The following is a 24254-nucleotide window of genomic DNA, read 5'->3' on the forward strand; positions in this document are numbered from 1 at the left end:
GATGCAGGTGGTACTTAATGTCATAGATGCACGCTAGAGCATGCTGTCCTTTGTGCCAACATATACAGGTCAGCACAAGCTTAGATTATAGATAGGACCATGAAGACAGAGAATGATGTTGTGATGGTGAGTCGCATGTTAAGCTGGGTCCTGATGGTTGAGATGCTGCCATTCCTACCACAGCAGCAACCTATTGTGTGAATACATTTAAAGCCCAATCAACAAGTTTGAAAGAGTCCCAAGAGCCTGACCCAGTAACTCCTCAGAAGGGCTGTTGAGGGCTGGAAGGCCATTACTGTAATTCAACAGAGTGGGGAATGAATTACTGAGGCCATCAGCGCCTGTTTGGGATCCAAGAACAAAATTGTCTTTAGGATCATGGAAGTAGACAATGTATTCGTAGTATTCATTATGTCTGGGCGTTTGTCAAAGGCACTGGCACACATCTGAATAGAGGAAAACCTGAACCTGATGTGCATTCATTCTTGCTGATGGAGATATTGAGAGCTAGGTAGCAGAGGTATGCAGCAGCTTTTTGAGCTCTGTGCCTTTTTACACATACACACACACACACACACACACACACACACACACACACACATGACACTGACACACACACACACACACACACACACACACACACACACACACACACACACACACACACACACACACACACACACACACACACACACACACACACACACACACACACACACACACACACACACACACACACACACACACATGGCCCACAATGAGACTGAGAGAGAGAGAGAGTGCAGGAGAGGGTAATGACCCTGAGGGTGAAGCAGGGATCAGAGGAGTAATGAGAGCACAATCAAAGGCTCTGTCTAAGGCCTACACACAGGGCAAGGAGAGAGAGAGAGAGAGGGGGGGAGAGAAAGAAGGAAGAGGGGCATGCTTCATGGCAGCTCTACATGTGGTGTAATTCCTGTAATTGACTCTTGAACTGTTTTCTTTATTTATCACAGAGCCATTTTCCAGGAGAAGCCTCTCTATTCCTCCGGGCCTCCCTGCAAAAGGGCTGAAGTGTCTAGGTAGAGGAAAGTGCCTCCCTGAGAAGCCCAAAGAAAATCAACACAATCCCCTCAGATAATAGACCTCCCAGCTTACAGTGGAGTGAGTCAGAGAGTAAGTTTGCAAAACTCGTAAAACACAAGCACATTTTCTGCCCTGAAATAATTTTAGTAAATACACAATTTTCACTACATACAAACACGACTGCCATTAAAGACGTATGCACTGTACTAGTCATATGTATATATATACCAGTCGTATGTACAATACATAGACCAGTCACAATGGAGGACATAAGTTATAATGCTGAATAGATGCTATGAATGGCCACACACAGTAACATACAGTATAGGATATAAGAATAAAGGATATTTGAGTTTCTGCATATGGAACACACTACAGTAATGAATGTGAAGTGTTTTATATGCACTTTGAAATACTTTCCAGTAGAAGTTTTTCGGAAAAGAAATCCTCTATACTGAAACTGCAAAAGACATAAGGCTGCCAAAACCCAATGTGGTTTGATATAGCAGTGCAGTAGAGAGCTAGATATTTAGAATAAATTGTGCATTTACAATTTATTGGAAGATCCCATTTTGATGGGATCATTAACTTTTCTGATTTGTGTTGAGATTTCTCATTTTTGGAAAATCAGTTTTTATGTGTTAAGGGGCAATGTTGAAGTGTAAAATACAACAACAGAACTGAATATATGTTCATAGAAATGGTGTGCTTTGGAAGTCAACAAAATCAATATGTATTTAAATGTCAGTAATACATATGTTGTGAAATACAAGTCCATAAGAACAGTTTGCATTATGAATTTTAATAAGGTTTATTCTTTTGGAAAGACACAAACGCGTTATGTTGACATATGTGAAATTAAATCATTCACATACTTTAATAAAGTAATGACTAATTTTCCTGCTCAATGATCTCTTCCATGAGTGTGATGGGAGGGGCTGATCAGGACGTTCTGTAATAGCAGATCAGAAAGAGAACAAAACAGAAAACAAAAACATAGCGCACCCACTCGGAGCGTTTCCAAAATCCAATCTAATCGCACAAAAGTCTGTGTGGAAGGGCCTGCAAATGTGTTCCTGCCAGAGCCCCAGCGCCCAAACTGCAGATAGCCATCCGCAGGGAAGCCCAAGCCCACGCTGATGGTGTCAGCCAGGATGTCAGGCAAAGAGCAAGGGTGGCTGTAGAGCCCTGATGAATGGTGCTTTGTTCACGCCGCGTGGCGGGACGGCTTCGCCTCTGCAGACCGCCCCCCACCCCCCCACTCAGGGGCGGTGCTGGAGAGCACATAAGACCCCAGTCAGCAATGCAGAAGGTTGAGAGCGGCACTTAGAAGGCGGCAGAGAGATTGATATATGCCGACAGAGTTAGTTGCCTATGACAATGAATCACTTTACTGAGACAAGGCGAATTCCCTCCATTATCATATATATTACACTGGCTGCGGTTTTGCTCCTGTCTCAATGTCAATCCATGCATCCATAAAGAGCAACATCTCATTAAGTGGGTCTACCATGACAAAAACAATTAGTTGGCACTGATGCAGTCATTTACAAAGGTCCTGATGGTGTAGAAGTAAAACAACCCTTCTACATTAGCTTATTAGTCGCATCAGTGCTACATAGCCTTCAGTATACTTTTCAGCTCACACCATGATAAAACAGTCTTAGCATCGCTCTTGAGTGTGTCTTATTTTGATGTTGAAGAACTGCATCCTACATGTCCTGAATTAAAATGGCTTCTTTAAAAGCAGCTAAAATAGGTGGTTGTGCCTACATAGCTGTCATTCAGTGCGGCGGTAGCTGAGGCCCACGGAGGGTATTGTTTGATGGAGAGAACGGCTCTGTCCTGTGTCTGGACACACCTCGGGCGCTACGGGCTGCTCCCAAACAGCAGCTTACATGGAGGACTTAAAAGGCGCTCGGCTAGGCTGGGGGGAGAGCCAGTCAGAGGCATAAATAAAACAATGTGTAGGCGTCCACACAGCGCTGGAGAGAGAGAAAGAATGATAATAAGCATGGAGAGGAGAGGAGAGGAGGAGGGAGGAGGAGGAGAGGAGGAGAGGAGGGGAGGAGGAGGAGAGGAGAGGGAGGGAGAGGAGGAGGGAGAGGAGAGGAGAGAGGAGGAGAGGAGGAGAGGAGAGGGAGGAGGATGAGGAGAGGATGAGGATGGATGAGGAGGAGGAGGATGAGGAGGAGGAGGAGAGGAGAGAGGAGGATGGATGGAGGAGGAGGAGGAGGAGGAGGGATGAGGAGGAGAGGAGGATGATGATGAGGAGGAGGAGGGAGGAGGAGGAGAGTGTGGATGATGAGGAGGCGAAACACAGGGGGGGGGGGGGGGGCTGGCTATGTAAGCTGTAATTGTTGTTGTTTTTTTCCTTCCTCTTCTAACTTTTTTTCTAAAAGTGCCACAATGAAGCATTGAGAGTGGATAACACAAACAGGGAGCAGGCTGACGCCGGCACCCCCAGAGTGGGCAGGGCGGCCCAGCCTGCCGCCCAGCCTGCCGCCCAGCCTGCCCAGGCACCAGAGGCTGTGGGTGGGGAGACAGACAGGGATGCCAGGCTCCAGCCCCCGGGGCCAGCAGACAAACAACACCAAAGGCCATCAGCTCAGACCACAGCCAGAGACTGGTGCTGTGGCCTTTTCCCTGGAGAACCAACAATGGATTTGTCCAACTATACTCTGCCCCTCTGAAATGACCACAAGAGCTGTATAGTGGGCTTTCAGTCAAAGATTTAAAGTTGGTTGTTTAGAAATCTTGGCTGAGTATCATGGGGTCTTGGTTGGGTCATTTTAGCTGTTTTATTCCAAATGTCAAAGCAGTGTGAGACAATATGCTTCTGTTGAAATCATTAGTGCTGCCTAGTGATACCATTCTCCCTACTCCCATGATTGAGACTAAATATATTAGACCTAACAATTCAACCCAGAGACTCTGGTGGGTCGACAAATCGTAGCAAAATCAGGCTGAAATCGTGTAATCTGCATAGGAATTGATAAGACAAGAAACATACAGCAAATACTTTGGCAGATGCCAGATACCAAACAATGGAAATGATGACTCTTATCTCAGAAATGCGCTACGCAAAAATGTAGGAGTGAGTCCTAGTTGTTGGAAAGGAAGTTAATATTCCTACATCACATAATCCTCAGACACACCTCCTTAACAAACACACAAGTGGATACAGAAACAGACATAGACACACACACACACATACACACACACACACACACACACACACACACACACACACGCACACACACGCACACACACACACACACGCACACACGCACACACGCGCGCACACACACACGCACACGCACGCACACACGCACACACGACACACACAGGAAAAAAGTGAAAATCCAGTGTGACTAACAAAACCACAGTAGGTGTGGTCCTCACACTCCATCACCACTCAATGCCTCCATCAGTGGACACACACAGGGCCAAGGGTCAACCCACTTCAGGGCTCTCTGCCCTGCCTTACCAGCGCACCACTCAACCCCCTGCGTCCCTTTTGAAACATCAGGGAGACAACACAAACTGTGGACTGGACAAGGGTAGACTGTTTAGTTGACCTTACCTTACACAGAGACGGCAGCAGGGAGACAGAGAGTACAGTTATGGAGGAGGAAGAGAAAAAAGGGGAAGTGTGGGAGGGTGCAAGTCTGATATTAAATGGAGCGGTTTGCTTTGGGGAGGCTGAAAGTCTGGCAGGCAGCTGTCTTACATGAAGCCCACTGCACAGTGAGAAGACAGCAGAGAGAGAGAGAGAGAGAGAGAGAGAGAGAGAGAGAGAGAGAGAGAGAGAGAGAGAGAGACAGAGATCAGCATGCGGTCCTTAACGGAATGTCGGAAATTAGGGAGGAGAGTCTGACTGTAGACCACCGATAATGCAGACTGCATTACACACGCACACACACACACACACACACACACATAAAACCAGATAAAGCATCAGCTGCACAACAGACTGCGTACTTGTAATGGAATTGTAACTCAGATAAGGCCAACACTCTTATGGACACAAGATTCCTCTCAACACATTCGCACCCAGATGTGCAAGCCCCAGATGTGCAAGCCCCAGATGTGCAATCAAAATGACCAAATGGAATAGCAAAATAATTAGAATGAGCACCTCAGATTCGCCCTTACTTCTCAACGTGCTCAGCTCCACTTTAGCAGACTATGCATGGTACCCCGTACTCTTCCCAACACCCGACAAATGAATTAGATCAGTGGGCCAAAGGCTTGCTTGCTGCTGCTTTGAGACTGTAATGAGAACAGACAGTATGTGTGTGTCTGTGTGGACAAACACACACACACACACACACACGCCAACACGCATTACGCACACACGCGATTATCAAGCACGCCGCCCACGCCACGCCACGCACACGCGCTGCCACACGCACGCACACACAGCCTTGTTAATGGTGGCTGCTGCGGAGTGGTGGGGAGCATGTTTGGGGGCTGCCTGCGTCTCAGTGCTCCTGAAGGGGCTGGAGGGGGTGAGCAGGGGGTGCTGCTGCTGCTGCTGCTGCTGGGGGAGACTGGGACTCTGGATGTGCTGACAGATTTCTCTCTAATGCGACGGGCCCGTGGTTACTAGGAGACAGGAAGCCATTATTCACAGCATACCAGTTCAGGCTGTTGGAGACCTTCTTGTGTTACACATTGTGTGTGAGAGTGTGTGTATTTGTTTGTGTGTGTGTGCGTGTGTGAGAGAGCCTTTGAGTTTGTGAGTGTGTTTTTATGTGTGCTGTGTTGTGGGTCTATGCATGTGTATAACTGTGTGTGTGTGTGTGTGTGTGTGTGTGTGTGTGTGTGTGTGTGTAAGGGAAAGAGACAGGCTGAATGGGCGGTGGATTCTGGCTCTGTTCAGGGCTTGTGTTTAGGCGGTCATGTGTCAGGGTCATGAGAAGGTGGGATAAAAGGCTCCAGTGCAATTAACCTGAAAAGAGACCAACATGAAAATGGTGAATAATTCAGAAGGAAGAGAAATGTGACACAGAAGAATGTCAGGGCTCGCCTCCACAGTCCACTGACCCCAAACAGGAGCCCAGCCACGGACACGAGCACGATGTACAGGTTACAGCTTTTCACTGGAACAACACGCAGGAATTGGGAAGTCTACTGGGGTAGTGAGAAGACTTGTAAATGTAGAGTTCTACCCAGTGAAGTGAAGTTAATGGTCATTCATTAGAACGCATTCTGGAACCTAATGAAAATGATGTACTGCTCGTGGATATGACGCCACACACACACACAACACACACATACTGACTACAGCAATGGATCACCCCTCGAGCAGCGCAAACCCTTTCATTTCATTTCTCCTGTCTGAATGCACAATTGATTCTCCACAGTTCAGCTTCCCACATCAGTTCCACATTGACGCCATGCTGTAGGTGGAGGCTGGAGAGCTTGGACAGCTCAGCTTCACTGGGACTGGGCTCCATGTGTGGTCTCAGCTTGGACTGTCACACAGTAGCTATCTAATCTAATCGGGCCCAGAGCTGCTGTGCCCACTGCATAGCCAACATTAGCTAAAGCTGCTTGACTTTGACACACAGGACTTCAGTATACACAATGCATGGAGGGAGAATCCCAATTCCTTTCTAATAAATGACCAAATGGCAATGGCGTCCATAGGCTACATCTACCATCGCTGTACCATAGCTGTTCGTAAGGCACTCGGGGTGTTGCAGAGGTGAGGATATGGGGGACCCTGGATGCATGTGAATGGTAATGACATACGGTTGCATGTGGCTTGGATCCTATAGCAGGTCTGGCTATGCGTGTCACATGGCTCAGCGTCAGTGCTGCTGTTGCCTCGGGTGATTTACTGCTCCTGTGCATGAGCGCCGTAACGTGAACGCAGAACGCTGGGAGGAGACGCCAGCTTCAGAATGCCTCTGTCTCCACCAGCCCAAGGGTAGGGGGGGTGTATTTGGGGAAGGTGTGACAGTCTGTGGCAAGGTCCCATAGGAAAAGACTGGGAAACACACACATACACACACACACACACACACACACACACACACACACACACACACACACACACACACTCGCATACCAACAAAAGACACAGCAGAGCAGGATGGACAGGCCAGACAAGACACATGATCATCTTTCTTTAATAAGTTAAAATCATCAGTCAAAACATAAACTTTTTCCATCTTAAAACTTATAAAATAACACAGGATAGCGTAGTACTCACAGACAGTCATCAGACAGATAAGTGAATAAAAACAATTATATTATTCATTATATATAATAAACATTATATTATTTAATATATCATATTGTATGGCTTGATATTAAACCTGGCCTTGATGCTAGATGGTTCTCTGTACTGTCATAATGTAAACCATGAAGACTCTATTAAAGTAAAAAAGTAAAAACATGTAAATACCACCAACTGGTCAGAGTTTGCAGGTCAGACTCTCCACCAGCGTGATGGCACCAGCACTACAGTCCAGTGGCTCAGATGTGTGTGTGGGGGAGGGAGGAGCTGAGAGAGGGGGAGAGGGCACACAGGAGCCCGCGCTCTGGAGGGGTTATTGGCCTGTAAAATGGTGCAAACTCCCATGACTGCAACAGGGCCCCAGCGAGGGGTGGGCATGGGGGGGGTGACACACGGGCCTCGCTGCGTGAAGCTCATGGTAGGGCTAGTTCATAGATCCAGGGGTTGGGAGCAGTGGATGGCCATGTATGTGTGTGTGTGTGTGTGCATGCATGTGTTTGGGGGTAGTGCATGTACACTTGTGTCTAAGTCTACTGACAGACTGGCAGGCCCAATGCCCATTGTGGGGAGCAGAGTGTTCTACAGGCTCTAGTTTCCATGCACACGTGTACGCCCCTGCATAGAGTGGCACCTCACTACTCACAAGAGACGGCGAGGCCGTGTGGGTGAGTCCTATTGAGGGGTGTGTCTGGGAAGGCGGTCAGCACCTCCTGACATGTGGGTCAACCTGCAGGCTGTCCAATAGGAAGGCAGTGAAGCACTTCATTCACTGGTCACTGGGGCCAGAGAGTGCCAGACCAGCTTCTATCTGGGCACTGAATGTCCATTTCAGCAGTTATGTGAAAACACATGTACTTTGTTGTAATTAAGATGGCCGGACTTATGTGAGGCCATAATGGGGAAAAGGAAGCACAATTTGTCATACTCAAGATATGTCAAGAATTTGAATTTTCATAGGGTTAACAGACCACACGTCGGTTAAAATCTCATTACAGAAAAAGTGTCTGCAATAAAGGTGAAGAGACAGTGAGACTAGAATACCCGCAGACAGAAACATGCCCACCACAAGCTTCCCATCGAGATGCTTTCAGACTGCAATCATGTCATCTTTGTGAGCTCGAGAAGGGAACTTTTCACATTGTCAGCAAAGTTCAAGTTGCCTAGCAACAGGGTAACACTCTCTAGTGAGCTGAGAGCAGCACAGTGACAGTCGCGAGACGTCTGCTGGAGCTAAGCAAAGATATCAGGCGCTACTTCCCACTGTTTCTCTACAAACACCCCCTACCGCCTAGCTGTCACAGGCCTGGAGAGGTGTGTGTGTGTGTGTGAGGTGACTGCTCATGTCTGTGTTGCAGTGCACAGTGGCACCATCACAAAGCCAGCGGCAGCTGAGGAGCACACAGGCAGAAGGAGGCAGAAGGAGGCTGAGAGAGGCGGCCATGTAACGTGAGCACCAGCCTGGGGGGGGGCGGTGGGGGGTTGGGATGAAGACAGAAAAGCGGACGAAGAGAAAGAATCTAATTGTTTATTATTAGAGCAGAAGACAATAGGCAGCCATCTCTCCTCTCTGTGCCCTCCCTTCCCATCATGCATTTTTACTCCAAAATGACCATTCAGACTCTAGAGTGTAGATGGATCAGAAGAGAGAAGAGAGGGGAGGAGAAGAGAGGATGATGACTGACTCTAGAGCTCACCAGAGACTGCAGCATGGTCCACATCACAGGGATTAACCCACATGCTGTACATATCCACAGCACATGTACACTTCCTCTCTCCATTCTTCATTACCCCCATCTCTCCTCCGGGTGACTGGGAGCTGGCCAGCTGCTGAGGGTGGAGTGGGCAGACTGCTCTCCAGCCAGATCAGACCAACACAACAACACAGCTCTTACACACAGAGAGCAGAGCAGATCAAACCCAAACACAACACAGCTCTTACACACAGAGAGCAGAGCAGATCAGACCAACACAACACAGCTCTTACACACAGAGAGCAGAGCAGATCAGACCAACACAACACAGCTCTTACACACACAGAGCAGAGCAGATCAGACCAACACAACACAGCTCTTACACACAGAGAGCAGAGCAGATCAGACCAACACAACACAGCTCTTACACACACAGAGCAGAGCAGACCAACACAACACAGCTCTTACACACACAGAGCAGAGCAGAGTGGGCTGGCACGGCAGTGCACTGCTTACAGGAGTGGGGGATGTGCACCAATGAACAGAGAAAAAAACGAGTGTGTAAGAGTCATTTGGTGTGTGTGTGTGTGTGTGTTTTTGTGTCGGGGGTGGGGTGTGGGTGGGTCATGAATTCAGCTCCACTAAGCAAGGGCAGAAAAACAGTGGAATCATTAAACAGTTCATTCAGGAAGTGAACAGGTCATGACATAATTTCCTGGCTGCCAGTCCAGGATGCGAGACGATGACTTTCGAGTTCCCCTTCTGCAGAACATTGGAATTTCACCTACCTCCCTGTGCTGACCACTGCAAAGGGAAAACAAATGTCCACTCCAGTGTCCATGACAATAAGGACTCAATAGAACCATGTGGTCAATCATCCTTAATCATTAAAACCTTCATTTACTTGTTCAAAGTGATAGGAGAGTGAAGAATGGCAAAATTCAAATTAAAACAATACTCTTTTCCCAATTCATTCTTATATCAGTCATGCATTCTTGTCTAGCCTAGTGTCTAGTGTGCTTGCCATTCTTTCATTTCTCCTGTTGAAAAATAAAGGCACACATAAGCTTCACTTCAGAACTGTAAAGCTTAAACCTGACATAAAATTGATACTCGAGTAATTTCATTACAGTGACATAACCCTGTGGCTGAAGTAGTCTAGATTTATGCTTGCACACTGTATTAGTCTATGGCCATAGCAGGATTACACACACACACAATCTACACATCTATAGTATCTTGTGGCTGGTTTTGTGTGTGTGTGCGTGTGTGTGCAGGTAGCGTCCCTGGCTGTGCGTCAGGGTGGGCAGCTGCAGCAGGACAGCTGCTGGCGGTGGAGGAGGGGCTGCCCTCGGCCCACTCATCTGGCTCCTCACTGAGGGCAGCTGGGCCTGAGGCCTCCCTTTGTCATCCCCACACAATGGAGCCCTGCAAAGGCAGCGGTCAACCCCACTCAGACGCACCCATTAATCCCAGCGGACAGGCAGGAGAGGACAGATAAGGAGAGGACAGACGAGTCGAGATGTTGTCGTCTCCCAAGACTCAATGCAGTCAGCATTTGGATAGACAGTTTGCGAAAGTAGGTACATGCTATTTATGTGAGCACTTATTACGCAATATAGCAGTAGCAATATCTCTACCGCATTACACCCATAGGGACACCTTTGTGGTGTGTAGACCAAATCCAAGGGCACCTAAACAGAGAAGAAAAGATTAATGGCTTTGGCTTTTGGAGGAGAAATCTAGTATATTGGTCTTCTAGGATAGCTTGAAGGACTCTGGACGAGAGCTCCAGGCCATGGGACGGGTCAGTAGGGATGCGTCCCTGTGCAGAGGGGTGCCCTGGGGGCTTTCGCTCGGGGTGAGCCCCAGGCATGGGTCGTGGCCTGACAAAGGAAACGCACAAAGGCAAGGGCACTGGACATCAAAGCCTGGAGACGGCGCACACGCCAAGGACACACGCAGCTGCTGCCTCCTTGCATACTGGGCACACAGAGCCCAGGACTGCATGCATGGGGTGCTCTAATACAAACACCTCCATTTCCATCACACACACACACACACACACACACGCACACACACCGCACAAACAACAGGACACCGCTGTCTTTCATTTCAGTTAGTTTATTTTTTTCCATTGCTTAAAAAAAAAATTGGATGACCACTTTACCCACGTCTACAGCTTACCCCATTGCACAGGGGTCTGTGATGGAGAGGATCCATCAGAATACCAATGAGATGCAAATGGGATGATCTGCATTCAAGAGTCTGGTGGGTCACGTGACCACAGAGGTCAAAGGGCGCTGACGCCCAGTGTCATAGATGGAGGTCAGCCCTGTTAAATAGGAGTTATGGCTCCTTCAGCGTGGACCGATTTTGACAACCTAGCCATAGCTTAACACCACATGTACGTTCACAACAGGCAAGCAAGTCTGCATCGCTAGGGTTTCAGTCACACAGAACCCATGGAAAACTGAAACTAAGTCATTAAATAAAAATCTAAAACAATAATAACAATAATACAAAAAAATCACTTTGCAGGCGAGTACACACATGCACAGTTGGAGCGCACCACCCAAGTCCTGATGTGTGTGCGAGTGACCAAACTGCTTGTGTGTACACACACCTATACAATTTGGATTCTTGATGCAAGACAGAAAAAAACACAAACCTGCAGAGTGAGATTCACTGTGAGCCCTGGAATCTGTGTTTGCACATGTACATGACAGCATGTGTATGCATGAATGCATGCATGTATGAGTTTATGTGTATTTGCAAAATAAGAGCATGCTGTGTGTGTGTGTGTGTGTGTGTGTGTGTGTGTGTGTGTGTGTGTGTTTATGAATATGTAGTCCCCAGAGCTGCATTTCTAGAGCTGAAGGCCTCCCCCTATATAAACCACAGTCCATCCTGAAGTATTCCACCAATGGAATGCCTCATTGTCGTATTCATAAATTGTTACATACACAGGATTACATATTGGCCAATAAAAGATAGCTGATTGGTTGAGTATGTCAATATCGTAATAAATGTACACACATTTGCAGAAGCCAGAGAAATGGACACATACATGTACTAGCTAAATGGTAAATTATTTCACCTTCTGCAAATGAACCAATCATGTTTTTACCTCAAAGTAAATATATTCATATAGATATTTAGGTATATATATAAAGACTTGCAAAACCGTCCACTGCAAAATGGCTCTTAAGGATGCCATTTCAAGAAAGCTGTGTATATTCATGCTCATTAGTTTAGTTTCTTTTTTTTTTTATCTTTATCCGTTGCAGGGGAGAAAAAAACATCAAATTCATTCACTCTGTAAGCGGTCTAGGAGTCTGGCTTGTTTCATTCAAACAACGATATACACTCTAGAAACTCTAGTAGTTCACAAGGCCACTAGTCTCTCAGACTTAAAAAAAAGAAAAACACTTTTGTTTCCTAGGACCCCCTCTAGCTGCGTGGAGTGGACGCTCCCGGGCCATCAGAGGTCTCTACATGCCGCTCCCCGCGCTAGCGCTAACGCTAACGCTAAGCGCGCTACTCACAGCTCTCCCCTTTAAAGCAGTCGCCTTAAAACAGTGCAAAACAAAATCAAACCTGTGCAAGAGGTCTACCTCTAAAATATCATAGTCATTTTTTTTAAAAAACAGTAATTCCAAAAAGAATAATACAATAATAATAATATTGACAATTATAATAACTTTAACAATGATGACATAAAGCAATGGACGAACACTGCTCATTGGATGAGAGAAAAATGGAAACCCAGAGAGGAAAATAAAACAAAGCAGAGGAAGAGGAACTATCCCCATCCCACACTTACACTCACTCACTCTCACACACACACACACACACACACACACACACACACACACACACACACACACACACTCAGATATACACAAATACAGTCACACTGCAATCCTCATCACTCCCCCAAAGTGACGGACAGTCTGGGACATAGGGGTTGTGTGTGTCTGCATGTTTTGTGTGTGTGTGTGTGTGTGTGTGTGTGTGTGTGTGTGAGGGGTGGGTGTAAGGCTCCAGAAACCATCTGCTACCCCCAGGCAGTAGTGACAGAGGGCCAGGGTGGGAAACACACAAAGAGCGAGACAGAGGGAACCTCGTCTTGTCCTGTGTGTGTGTGTGTGTGTGTGTGTGTGTGTGTGTGTGTGTGTGTGTGTGTGTGTGTGTGTGTGTTTTCATATACTGGACTCTACTCGCCCCCTGTCTGGGGGCAGCCAGGAGAGGGCAGAGAGAGAAAAGGGAAAGAATGAGGCGGGACGGGAGGCTGGCGCACGAGCACAAAAGCAGCTTTAGCCATCCCCCCTGGAAGCCCCTGGCTTTGGGGCAGGCCTGCCGCTGTGGCCCTCTGTCTGCCTCTGCCTGCACTCCTTTTCTCTTCTTTTCTCCCCTCTCTCTCCCTCTCTCTCTCCCTCCCTCTCTCTTTTGTCCAGCAATCGTCTCACTGCTAGGACACACGCCCTCACAGTCAGCTCCTGTCAGAGTGGAGCGCAGTGGACAGACAAAAGTCAGCTGTGAAGCATCTGAATCAGTCCGTCTGTTGCTGGCCACAGAGCACTGAGACAGTAGTTGATTAGTATGCATGGTTTGTGTGTGTTTGCGCATTTGTGTGTGTTTGTGTGTGTGTGTGTGATGCGTGTGTGTGTGTGTGTGTGTGTGTGTGTGTGATGGCGTGTGTGTGTGTGTGTGTATGTGTGATGGCGTGTGTGTGTGTGTGTGTGTGTGTGTGATGGCACATGTCCCATATGTGTGTGTATATGTGATTCATTAATTGTGTGTGTGTGTGTGTGATGGCCATCCATCTCAATGTGTGATAAGTGTGTGTGTGTGTGTGTGTGTGTATGTGTGATGTGTGTGTGTGTGTGTGTGTGTGTATGCCATATCCCATATCCCTCCATTCACCATCCATCTCAAACCTTAATGCCATCCCACACAACCTCAGTTCTGCTCCTGTCCTGTCCTGTCCTGTCCTGTCGCTGTGTGTGTGTGTGTGTCTATATAAGTGTGTTATATATTGGAGGCGGGTGGGGGGTTGCTGGGGTCAGGGTGGTGGCGGAGGTCACGCGGTCAGCTTCTGGATGGTTCTGTTGTAGTACTGCGTGGTGGCGAAAGTGGAGCCCCAGCGGTGGCGTTGCATATGACCTCCATGAGCAGTTGCGACTCAGACGGACACAGCATCTTGTCCCGCACGGTCGCCAGCAGCTCAGTCATCATCTCAGGCAGCTGCTCCTCCAGCAGACGCCCAGTGCTCTAGAGAGAGAGCTAGAGAGAGAGAGAGAGAGAGAGAGAGAGAGAGAGAGAGAGAGAGTGGATGGTGAGAGAGAGAGAGGAGAGAGATGGACCTCCAAGAAGAGGGAGAGAGAGAGAGAGAGAGAGAGAGAGAGAAAGAGAGAGAGAGAAAGGGTAAGAGAGGGAGGGAGGGAGGGAGAGAGAGAGAAAGAGAGAGATGGTGAGACAAAAAAGCAAGTGGAACAAGACCAGACAACATAAGAGTGAGGGGGGATGGATAGAAAAAGAGAGGAGGAGGGAGAGAGAGAGAGAGAGGGGAGAGAGAGGGGAGAGAGAGAGAGAGGGAGAGAGAGGGGAACTGATGAGTGAAGGGCAGGAGTCAGAGGTTAAGGCTGGACGGTGGGGGTAGGGTGAGTGTGCTTGAGGGGTTGACAGTGACTCGAATGTTAAGTATGGCTGTGTCAGACTGTGTGTGTGTGAGTGTGTGTGAGTGAGTGTGTGTGAGTGAGTGTGTGTGTGTGTGTGTGTGTGTGTGTCTGCCTGCAGGGGGGTTGCAGACTGGGTGTCGCAGCTCCAGAGACGCTGGAGCAGATGCCAGCCTGAGAGCGCTTCTGGCGCGGGCTATTGTGCACAGCAACCTCCCCTCCACAGACACACACAGTCAGCCGGCCGGTCTGTCTGCTGCTCTGGAGACGACGGCGGTGGCGGCTGTGAAGAGGTGAGGGGAGCCGAGGACTGCAGATCGCTGTGAAGAGGTGAGGGGAGCCGAGGACTGCAGATCGCTGTGAAGAGGTGAGGGGAGCCGAGGACTGCAGATCGCTGTGAAGAGGTGAGGGGAGCCGAGGACTGCAGATCGCTGCACAGCGCAGCAGACTTGTTAATGCCGTTCCCTCTGCCAGCCATGAGCAGCGATCTGCACAGAGACAGCGTATGTCTCCTCCGAGTCCCAAGCGTCAACAGGCCCAGTCTCGGCCCGCTGCCACTGGACAAACAGCTCCGCGCTGCCTAATGCACTGGATATTTTAGGCACACCAGGGCCAGTTCTTTTTCAACTAGCCATCTGGGCACATTACTGTCTTACACAAATATGATGCCAATTAACCGAGTGACATATACTTTTTTCAACAAACTAGTAAACACATGCTGCTTTGTGTAGTATGAATAATCCATACCAAGGATAGCAGCATGACTCATTATGTCTGTAGTATGAATAATCCATACTAAGGATGGCAACATGACTCATTGTGTCTGCTTACCCATTTATATCCCATCAAAAAGCCAGAGATTGCTTGTGTATACTGTTTGCAATTGCATGAATGTTCTGCCATTATATCCTTTGAGTTTATGCATCGGGGTTTCTGTCCCTTGATCTCTTCTCTCTTTCACACTCTTGCACACGCTCTCACTCACACAAACAGACAGAGACATGCGCGCGCGCACACACACGCACACACAAACAAACAAACAAACCCAAAACAAAGTCTGCAGGCGGATCTCACCTCTCCTAACCCTGCTCCCAGCTGTCGCCCAGCTCATGTCCAGACACCCCCCCACTCTGGTCCTCTCCCCAGTCTACCTCTCTCATGTGCTCTATAATTCATAAGAGCTCTTTTTCCTCAGTACATCCAGCAGAAAAGCAGAGCATGCCTTGCTGGAGCTCCCCTGGCAACCTTACGGAGAGCGCCTTCATTTATCCCCTCCGCCTCAGCTTCAGACACGGCGAGGCAGCCTAGTAGGAAGACCATGAGGAAGAGGAAGAGGAAGAGGAGAGACAGGCCCCCCGTACCTCTGAGGGACATCAGAGGGACATCAGAGTGACTCTCAGGTGAAGGACTCCTGCACTACTCCTCTTCTGAGTGGATGTAGGGAGAGGGTGACAGGCGGAGTGTGTGTGTCTGGGGAACCTACGCCTGACCAGTGCATGGACATGTATATGTATCTGTGAGGGGCAGGGAGACAGCCTTACCTCCATGGAACAGCAGAGAACAGCATCTTCCTTCACCTCTGGTGACTCCAGCAACTGTCACACACAGAAAACAGTATCAGAGATACAATCCACAATAGATACTTTTGGAATGCTGAGACTCATCTTCTTATTCTACTCTGTACAGGAAAAGATAAAGCAGAAGACACACGCACATGCTTTGCTTGTTTGTTTCATTTAAAGCCATTTCAGCACTAAGGCTATTTAATGGCCAGAGCATTGTGTGTTAGAGAAGTTTAAATATGTTTTAAAAAAAAAAAAAAAAGATCTATGCTAGTAAGATATTCTAAAACTTTCAAAGGTGGGACCTTCAATGCACATGCACACGCACGCACACACACAAGGAAGGAACTTAGCAGTGGAAAAACTATTAGATCATAATAATGAGTCAAGCATCTAGATGATTCTGGAAGAGTTAGCATTTGAGAGACACAGTATACGGAATCATACAGCACCACCAGGCCATGGCAGCTCCCAGTGAGACAGTTGGAAATACCAACACAGAAAGAGTATTTATCAGGAAATACAAAGCTACGGCACCAACAATCCGGTTTCCTGTTTGCCTAACCCATTTAGCGGCGCACTGGCTTGATTCATAGGAAAGCATAATGGAATTTGCATAGTACTAGCCTTTCTGCCTGTGGGAGTCTGCCTCTGTCTGAGTAACTCTCTCTGTTTGTCTCTCCATGGAAGAGTCTCTCTGTCTGTCTGTCTGTCTGTCTGTCTGTCTGTCTGTCTGTCTGTCTGTCTGTCTGTCTGTCTGTGTCTGGGTCTCTCTCACTCTCTCCATTTGCCTCTGGAAGTGTCTGTCTGTCTGTCTGTCTGTCTGTCTGCTAGCCTGACGAGCCAGACCCACATTAAAATGTAGGATCTGGCCACTCACCGTTCGCAGTGCTCAGTCCGAGGGGCGGGATAATCGGTTGTCTTTCAAATTCCCTCTGCACGCAATAGGACAGCGCTATGAGTCCTATTGTCCGTTTCGCACCAGTGGAGCTAGCTGGCTAGTTCAAACTTTTGCCAACTTAATAAAAGCTGAACTCGTGTCACACTGTTCGCCAGCAGCAACATCCATCTTATTTGTTTTCAAGTAGCAGGGAATTCAAGCCAAACCGTTGCAACTCTGCCATCAATCATTATGTTAAGCCGCCCTAACCCACTCTATACACGATTTGATTGGCCTGATAGAAGTTTAATTTTTCAAGCTCACAAGCCAACTGAGAGTTGCTAGACTAGCCCTGGCAGCAAATGTAATTTGCTAGGGTGCGTCTAGATTTCTAGGCTGTCTGTCTCCTCCTGGAGAGACCTTTGCTTCCTGGAGGGAATCGCCTGCGACTGTGACAGATGGACAGGCCCTCAGTGGTGGCTAAAGCGCTTTGGATGGCTGTCTTGCCCGGTGCAGTGGTCAGATGGTGAGAAGCATCATCATATTCATTGAAAACGTGATAAAGATGAAGAACACATGAGCCCCTGCACAGCCCACTACAGCAGGAGGACTCAAACAAGAAGAGTGCTCAACTTCTGACTGCACTACAGAACATTCTACATTCTCTATGGAAATGTGCATTGCTCCGAGCAAAGAGTCTTCTAGGTTCCCACATAATGGAACTAATCAGGCTTCAAAAGAAGAGAACAGGAAGAATGTAGTCCTAATTAGAAGCATAAACAGCTCGACACAACGGAACATGTAGACGTAGAACCTGCTACTACTAGAAGTGTTTGGCATAGTTTGGTGTTTGTGTGTGCGTGAGGGTGTAGGAATGTGCCTTAAATATGACTAAAACCTCACAGTAAATATTTCCCTTTAAGACGGTAAACTGGCAGGACGGCAGAACATGCCGGGAGCCAGGCACTTTGAGTGCATCAAACGCAAACCCCTGCTGTTAGCCCAGACCCAGAGGGAAAAGTACTCATTCTCATCCTGCTCTCACATCCCATCTTATACGGAATGAGGCACAGAATTGGCATTAGAAACTCGGCCACACTCCATCTCACCAAAGCCATCTCAGCAATGCCAGCTCTGTTTCAGTGAGCATGATGTGTATGTTCAACATCAAGGTGTGTGTGTGTGTGTGTGTGTGTGTGTGTGTGTGGCTTCAGCACACAACTTGATGATACACACACCGGAGTCAAGGCTCTAAAAACCAAACGATTTCCTTTTTTTCTCCCTTTTAAGACGTTGTTCAGCTATACTACAGGAACAAGCTGCTGAGACAATGAAAATACATGGTTCCAATTCCCATGCAACTTCCTCTTGAGAGAAAACATAGATTTGCATGTGATAAATCCATTAACATACAAATGAAGAGTTCAGATGCAAAACCCTCTAAATCCGTCTGACCATTTTTTATGGGGCTCCTCTATAGGTTTTTGCCTACAAATGGATATTTCAGACAGGAAGAGAGTGGTATTTAGCGTGGTTTGAAGCTAAATGATTTAATCAACATATACTTTGTGTTAACGAGTATTCACTATCGCAATCTCCATCATTATCTCATTTTTAACAGAGGTGGCGTTTAGAGGGTTTGCAGTGGTCTTACTTCTTACTTCAATAAAAGGTATGTGTGTGTTGCGGGGGGTGGGCGGTTGGTAACAGACACTCTATGTTTGTGTGTGTGTGTGTGTTTGCACGTTTTTTGCCTGGGGAGGTTCAGTAAGACAGCTCCCAGAGCAGCCGAGAGGGCAGCAGGCAGGCCCTGACACAGGCACCCCTTTGTGAGGTGGGGGCCTTCGCCGAGAGGGATGATCAAAGCCGCCCAGGGGAGGCCTGGACACTGTCTGGACAAAATGGCTGACAAGTCGGCGAGTGATTAAGCCTAAGAAACCCTGGAATCAGTAAGTCTGGGGCCATAGCTTCTATCCAGTCTCTACTGGTGAATAAAAAAGATAGTTTTCAATATATCTACAATTAACACTCTGTACTCAATGTAACACTCTGTAATGATGTGGCATGTTATATAAGTCAGTATCTTGTCTACACGTGATTCAATATTAAACTCACCACTAAAGATGGAAAAAAGGGGTTAAGTGGGAACTAGGACATCAAGTTCCAGAGCTGTACGTGATATAATGACCCTGTGAAGCTTCACATATGAGACTCAATTATAGTGACAATACACAGGCAGCAGCCTAGCACTGGTGCAACAGTGATCTACCTCAAAAGAAATAGCTAACACAGCTAATGTTAGCATATGGGCATATTATACACTTACCAATCCAGTGGCATTACTCTCCATGTTTTTTTTATTTGTTCTTTTCTTTTAATCATTATTTTCGATTTTCATAATTCAAAGTTTAGCCTCAAGACTACATAGCATAATTTGGTGGGAATGTTTCAGCAATGATTGAATAGATGCCAAGAAAGGCACTGTTATAGATTGGACTTTGTAAGTAGCTTTTGTGGAAAAGACATGTTGATTAAAAGCTGTAGAATGGCAAAATAATTGACCTGTAGATAGCACAGCCTCTGGTTGGTCATTAGTAGTAAAAACAAATTCATACGTGCCCACTGCCCAGTAGAGATATGATGCTGAATTCTGATTGTGTCTTGGTGGTCCTGTGTAATTATTTAAAGGTTCTCATTCCAGCGGTCTCCAGGGAGACCTGTGCTTTAAGCCTTGTGTAAGACATCCCATAATGACATCCCCTGGGGCCACAGCAAGAGAGGCCAGGGCTCAGGTTACACCTGACACACATACATTCACATACTTTGCACTCACCACAGGCACTCATCACTCTGTGCCCACAGACACACAGTCGTATGTACGCACACACAACACAGCACAAGACAGACAGACAGACAGACAGACAGACAGACAGACAGACAGACAGACACACACACACAGTTTCTTTGTGTGGCCATTTTCAGTAACTTTAACATCCAGTCTACCAGGCAGTGTCCATGTGACACTTTCTGAGGCCCATTCTGATATCCATCAGTCTCCATCAGACGCATTCAAGTATTTCACATGATGAGCTGCAGCACACTCTTGCCAGCCAACATCAATCTTTTGTTCTGAGTCCAAACAACAGTCACTCTCGTTCTGGGTCCTGTATACACCTGTCATGTAGAGGCAGAGCTCCACGGGAGACACCTGTAATTAGAGAAACCGGTCGAGCCGGGGCTCAGTCGCCCAGCCGCCCAACACTACACTTCACACCTGGCTGGGAGACAGGCGGCCATGTAAACACATGGCTGTACCTGACAGGGCGGACGTCTAGGGAGATGCCTGGGAGCATGCAAGCACACGCACAGACACACACAGGCAAAACTATATAGACAAGAAACACGTGTGCACACACACACACACACACAGACACAGACACACAAACAAACTAAACCACACAGACATGCACACAAATATTTGACAAGCCTGATATCCGCTCTCACTGAAAAGTCCCTGCGTGTCGAGACAAGGCTGCTCGGGCGCTTTTTCCTGAGATGAAAGGCTGATTGGGAAGTGCAGGAGCCCTACAATGCCTGCCAGGCTCCATGGTGCACGCAGCGCTGCAGGTTAGGACTGGGATCTGATCAATTTTCTGCCTACGATAAGAATGAGAGGTCCTACAGTGTGCTTGCACTCTGGAATGTCCCCAGACACCAAAGAATCTCTCTCTGCAGTAGGGGGAGGGGAGGTAGGTGGCAGCAGAGATGAGGGCTCTGCTGAGGGTGGAGGAGGTGCTCTCAGCTCTCTCTCCATCTCCTATTTTCAACCACTCTGCTCTCTCTTTCAGTCTCTCTCTCTCTCTCTCTCTCTCTCTCTCCATCCTCCTCCTTATTCTTCTGCTTCTCTTCATCTCAAAGCTCCTCACACTCCGTGTGTGTTGGTCCCCCATCTCTGGGCCTCGGTCTCCTCCACCCTCTCTGCTTCTGCTGCATCCTGGCAGCAGCCATGCGTGGGTGGGCGTCATTCTGATTTCACACCTCTTCCACAGAGAGAGACTTTCTGCTCCGAGGACAACCTCAACTTCCTGCCGAGGGAAGCGAGAGACAGCTGACGCCTGTGTGTGTGTGTGTGTGTGTGTGTCTGCATGTGTGTGTGAGTCTGTGTGTGTGAGTCTGTGTGTGCGTGCCTGTGTGTGGACGCATGCGCTCCTGTTACTACACCAGTAACAGAGGAAGAGGATGGTTGTCGGAATCTTTCTCAGTGAAATGACTAAAAAGGAAAAGCTGATTGGGTTGGAATAATCAAGGTTTCTGATCTCAATGTATGTTAGTATTTCTGTACATTGTGTGGGTTAGTGTATGTACATGTATGTTAGTATTTCTGTACATTGTGTGGGTTAGTGTATGTACATGTATGTTAGTATTTCTGTACATTGTGTGGGTTAGTGTATGTACATGTATGTTTCTGTACATTGTGTGGGTTAGTGTATGTACATGTATGTTAGTATTTCTGTACATTGTGTGGGTTAGTGTATGTACATGTATGTTAGTATTTCTGTTCATTGTGTGGGTTAGTGTATGTACATGTATGTTAGTATTTCTGTACATTGTGTGGGTTAGTGTATGTACATGTATGTTAGTATTTCTGTACATTGTGTGGGTTAGTGTATGTACATGTATGTTAGTATTTCTGTACATTGTGTGGGTTCTGTACATTGTGTGGGTTAGTGTATGTACATGTATGTTTCTGTACATTGTGTGGGTTAGTGTATGTACATGTATGTTTCTGAAAGAGTTCCTCTGTTCTCTTTCCACTCTCCTCACGCTTATGGGGAGTAAGCAACTAGGGGCCTCAGCATCTGTTTTATATTACTGAGGCATCAATTACTGAGCCATCACTGTGTGTGTGTGTGTGTGTGTGTGTGTGTGTGTGTGTGTGTGTGTGTGTGTGTGTGTGTGTGTGTGTGTGTGTGTGTGTGTGTGTGTGCACACGCAGATTCACCAAGCAGAACTGTGTCTGATCAAGAGACACACTGTATAAGTCTCTGTTTGAGATGCTTGTTGAGTGTGTGAGTGTGTGTGAATGCGTATGTGTTTGTGCCTGTGAACCTATTTCTGAGCACAGCTCTACTTTGCGTTTGAGTGCATCCCCCTCCAAGTTAAAACAACACCTAAAATAAACACACTCCACTTGAAACACACACCAGCCTCCTCACCTCATTCCAGAGCTCTCTGTGTGTGTGAATGACTGTGTGTGTGTGTGCGCCTGTGTTGCGGGCAGATCAAAAGGACATGTAAAAAATGGAAGGGCATTCCTGAAGTACCCCTACCGCAGGCTACACAGTGTGTGTGTGTGTGTGTGTGTGTGTGTGCAATAGAGACAGTGTGTGCGTACATCAGTGCATGGGTGGCTGAATATAGGATGTCACCATGAAAACCAGACATAAACACACACTGTCGCCATTCTCAAGGGGAAGGGCTGCATCCAGCGCACCTCCCCTCTCACTCCATTCCCTTCACCAACTCTCTCTCTCTCTCACCAACCCTTTAGAGCTCTCTCTCTCTCTCTCTCACCAACCCTTTAGAGCGCTCTCTCTCTCTCTCTCTCTCTCTCTCTCTCTCTCTCTCTCTCTCTCTCTCTCTCTCTCTCTCTCTCTCTCTCTCTCTCTCTCTCTCTCTCTCTCTCTCTCTCTCTCTCTCTCTCTCTCTCTCTCCAGCCCTTTGGGGCTCATCTCTCTCTCTCTCTCTCTCTCTCTCTCTCTCTCTCTCTCTCTCTCTCTCTCTCTCTCTCTCTCTCTCTCTCTCTCTCTCTCTCTCTCTCTCTCTCTCTCTCTCTCTCTCTCTCTCTCTCTCACCAACCCTTTAGAGCTCTCTCTCTCTCTCTCTCTCTCTCTCTCACCAATAATGGGGCTCTCTCTCTCTCTCTCTCACCCCTTTAGGCTCTCTCTCTCTCTCTCTCACCAACCCTTAGGCTCTCTCTCTCTCTCTCTCTCTCTCTCTCTCACCAACCCTTTAGGATCTCTCTCTCTCTCTCTCTCTCTCTCACCAGCCCTTGGGGCTCTCTCTCTCTCTCTCTCTCACCAACCCTTTAGAGCTCTCTCTCTCTCTCTCACCAACCCTTTAGAGCTCTCTCTCTCTCTCTCTCTCTCCAACCCTTTAGAGCTCTCTCTCTCTCTCTCTCTCTCTCACCAACCTGTCTTTAGAGGCTGTTTCTCTCTCACCAACCCGATCTCTCTCTCTCTCTCTCTCAACCCTTTAGGCTCTCTCTCTCCACCCCTCTCTCTCAGCTTTTCTCCCTCCGCACATCTACTCCTGTTACAACATTTGGCTCCTCCCCTCTGCATCACCACATCACTGGTGAACTTGTCAATTAAAGCACATGCTACTTGAGCCTTCAGACTGGTTTACCTTTAGACACCATTCACTCTCATAGGACAAACTCTTCTGTGACGCGATGCAAAAAAAAAAAAAAAAAGAATGTTTGTGTCTCTGGAGCCTGTGGTTTCCATGGAGACACCTTCCACAGTGGCGATCTCAAGGCAGGTGTTAGCGTAATCTCCTATCATTATCTTTGGCCATGCTCACTCTGCAATCTCCTGCCCTGGTGATGTCTAAACACAGCCTTCATGACTGGAACACACTCCCTCACACTGCAGCCTAGTGAGAGCCAGCGCGGGAGCCATGGCTGAGGTGGGCAGGCTGGACAGGACAGCAATGCTCATGAGCACAGGACAACAGAGCTCAGGGCAACAGAGCAGTTGGAGCAGTGGCTGTTAGGGCCTAAATGAATCATACAACACTAAACCACTTCACCAAGCCACAGAGCTTTTTGGACTATACGGAACTTGAGTCTGATATTTTGTGAGTGTTTGTAGTAATGTATGTATGTCTTGACATAACAGCTAATAAAATGTGATGTAGTTTACTTGTATATTTGAAATATATGGCCTAAAATATATATTGCACACATTTACTCATATACATGTAAATCCCCAGTGCAGCAGTAGGATTGACAGAAAACGAGCACTTTTTGACTCTGACTGAAACCAGTGCTCATACACAGTGTGTTGCACACATAGGGCTGCCACTGGCACTAAGCACTATACTGGACCAATCCATTAC

General features: G+C 47.5%; 1 protein-coding gene across 1 annotated transcript in view; it reads right to left on the reverse strand.

Moving 5' to 3' along the window:
- Window positions 1-13850: 13850 nt before the first annotated feature.
- The window catches only part of ctif (CBP80/20-dependent translation initiation factor), a 69813-nt gene continuing 59409 nt past the window's right edge, over window positions 13851-24254 (reverse strand). The window contains 3 exon segments of the mRNA XM_048259297.1: window positions 13851-14172; window positions 14175-14284; window positions 16224-16285. Of these exon segments, the coding sequence (XP_048115254.1) occupies window positions 14096-14172; window positions 14175-14284; window positions 16224-16285 (249 nt within the window). The 3' untranslated portion in view covers window positions 13851-14095.

This window comes from Alosa alosa, chromosome 12, assembly GCF_017589495.1.
Source record: "Alosa alosa isolate M-15738 ecotype Scorff River chromosome 12, AALO_Geno_1.1, whole genome shotgun sequence".
Taxonomy (NCBI): domain Eukaryota; kingdom Metazoa; phylum Chordata; class Actinopteri; order Clupeiformes; family Clupeidae; genus Alosa; species Alosa alosa.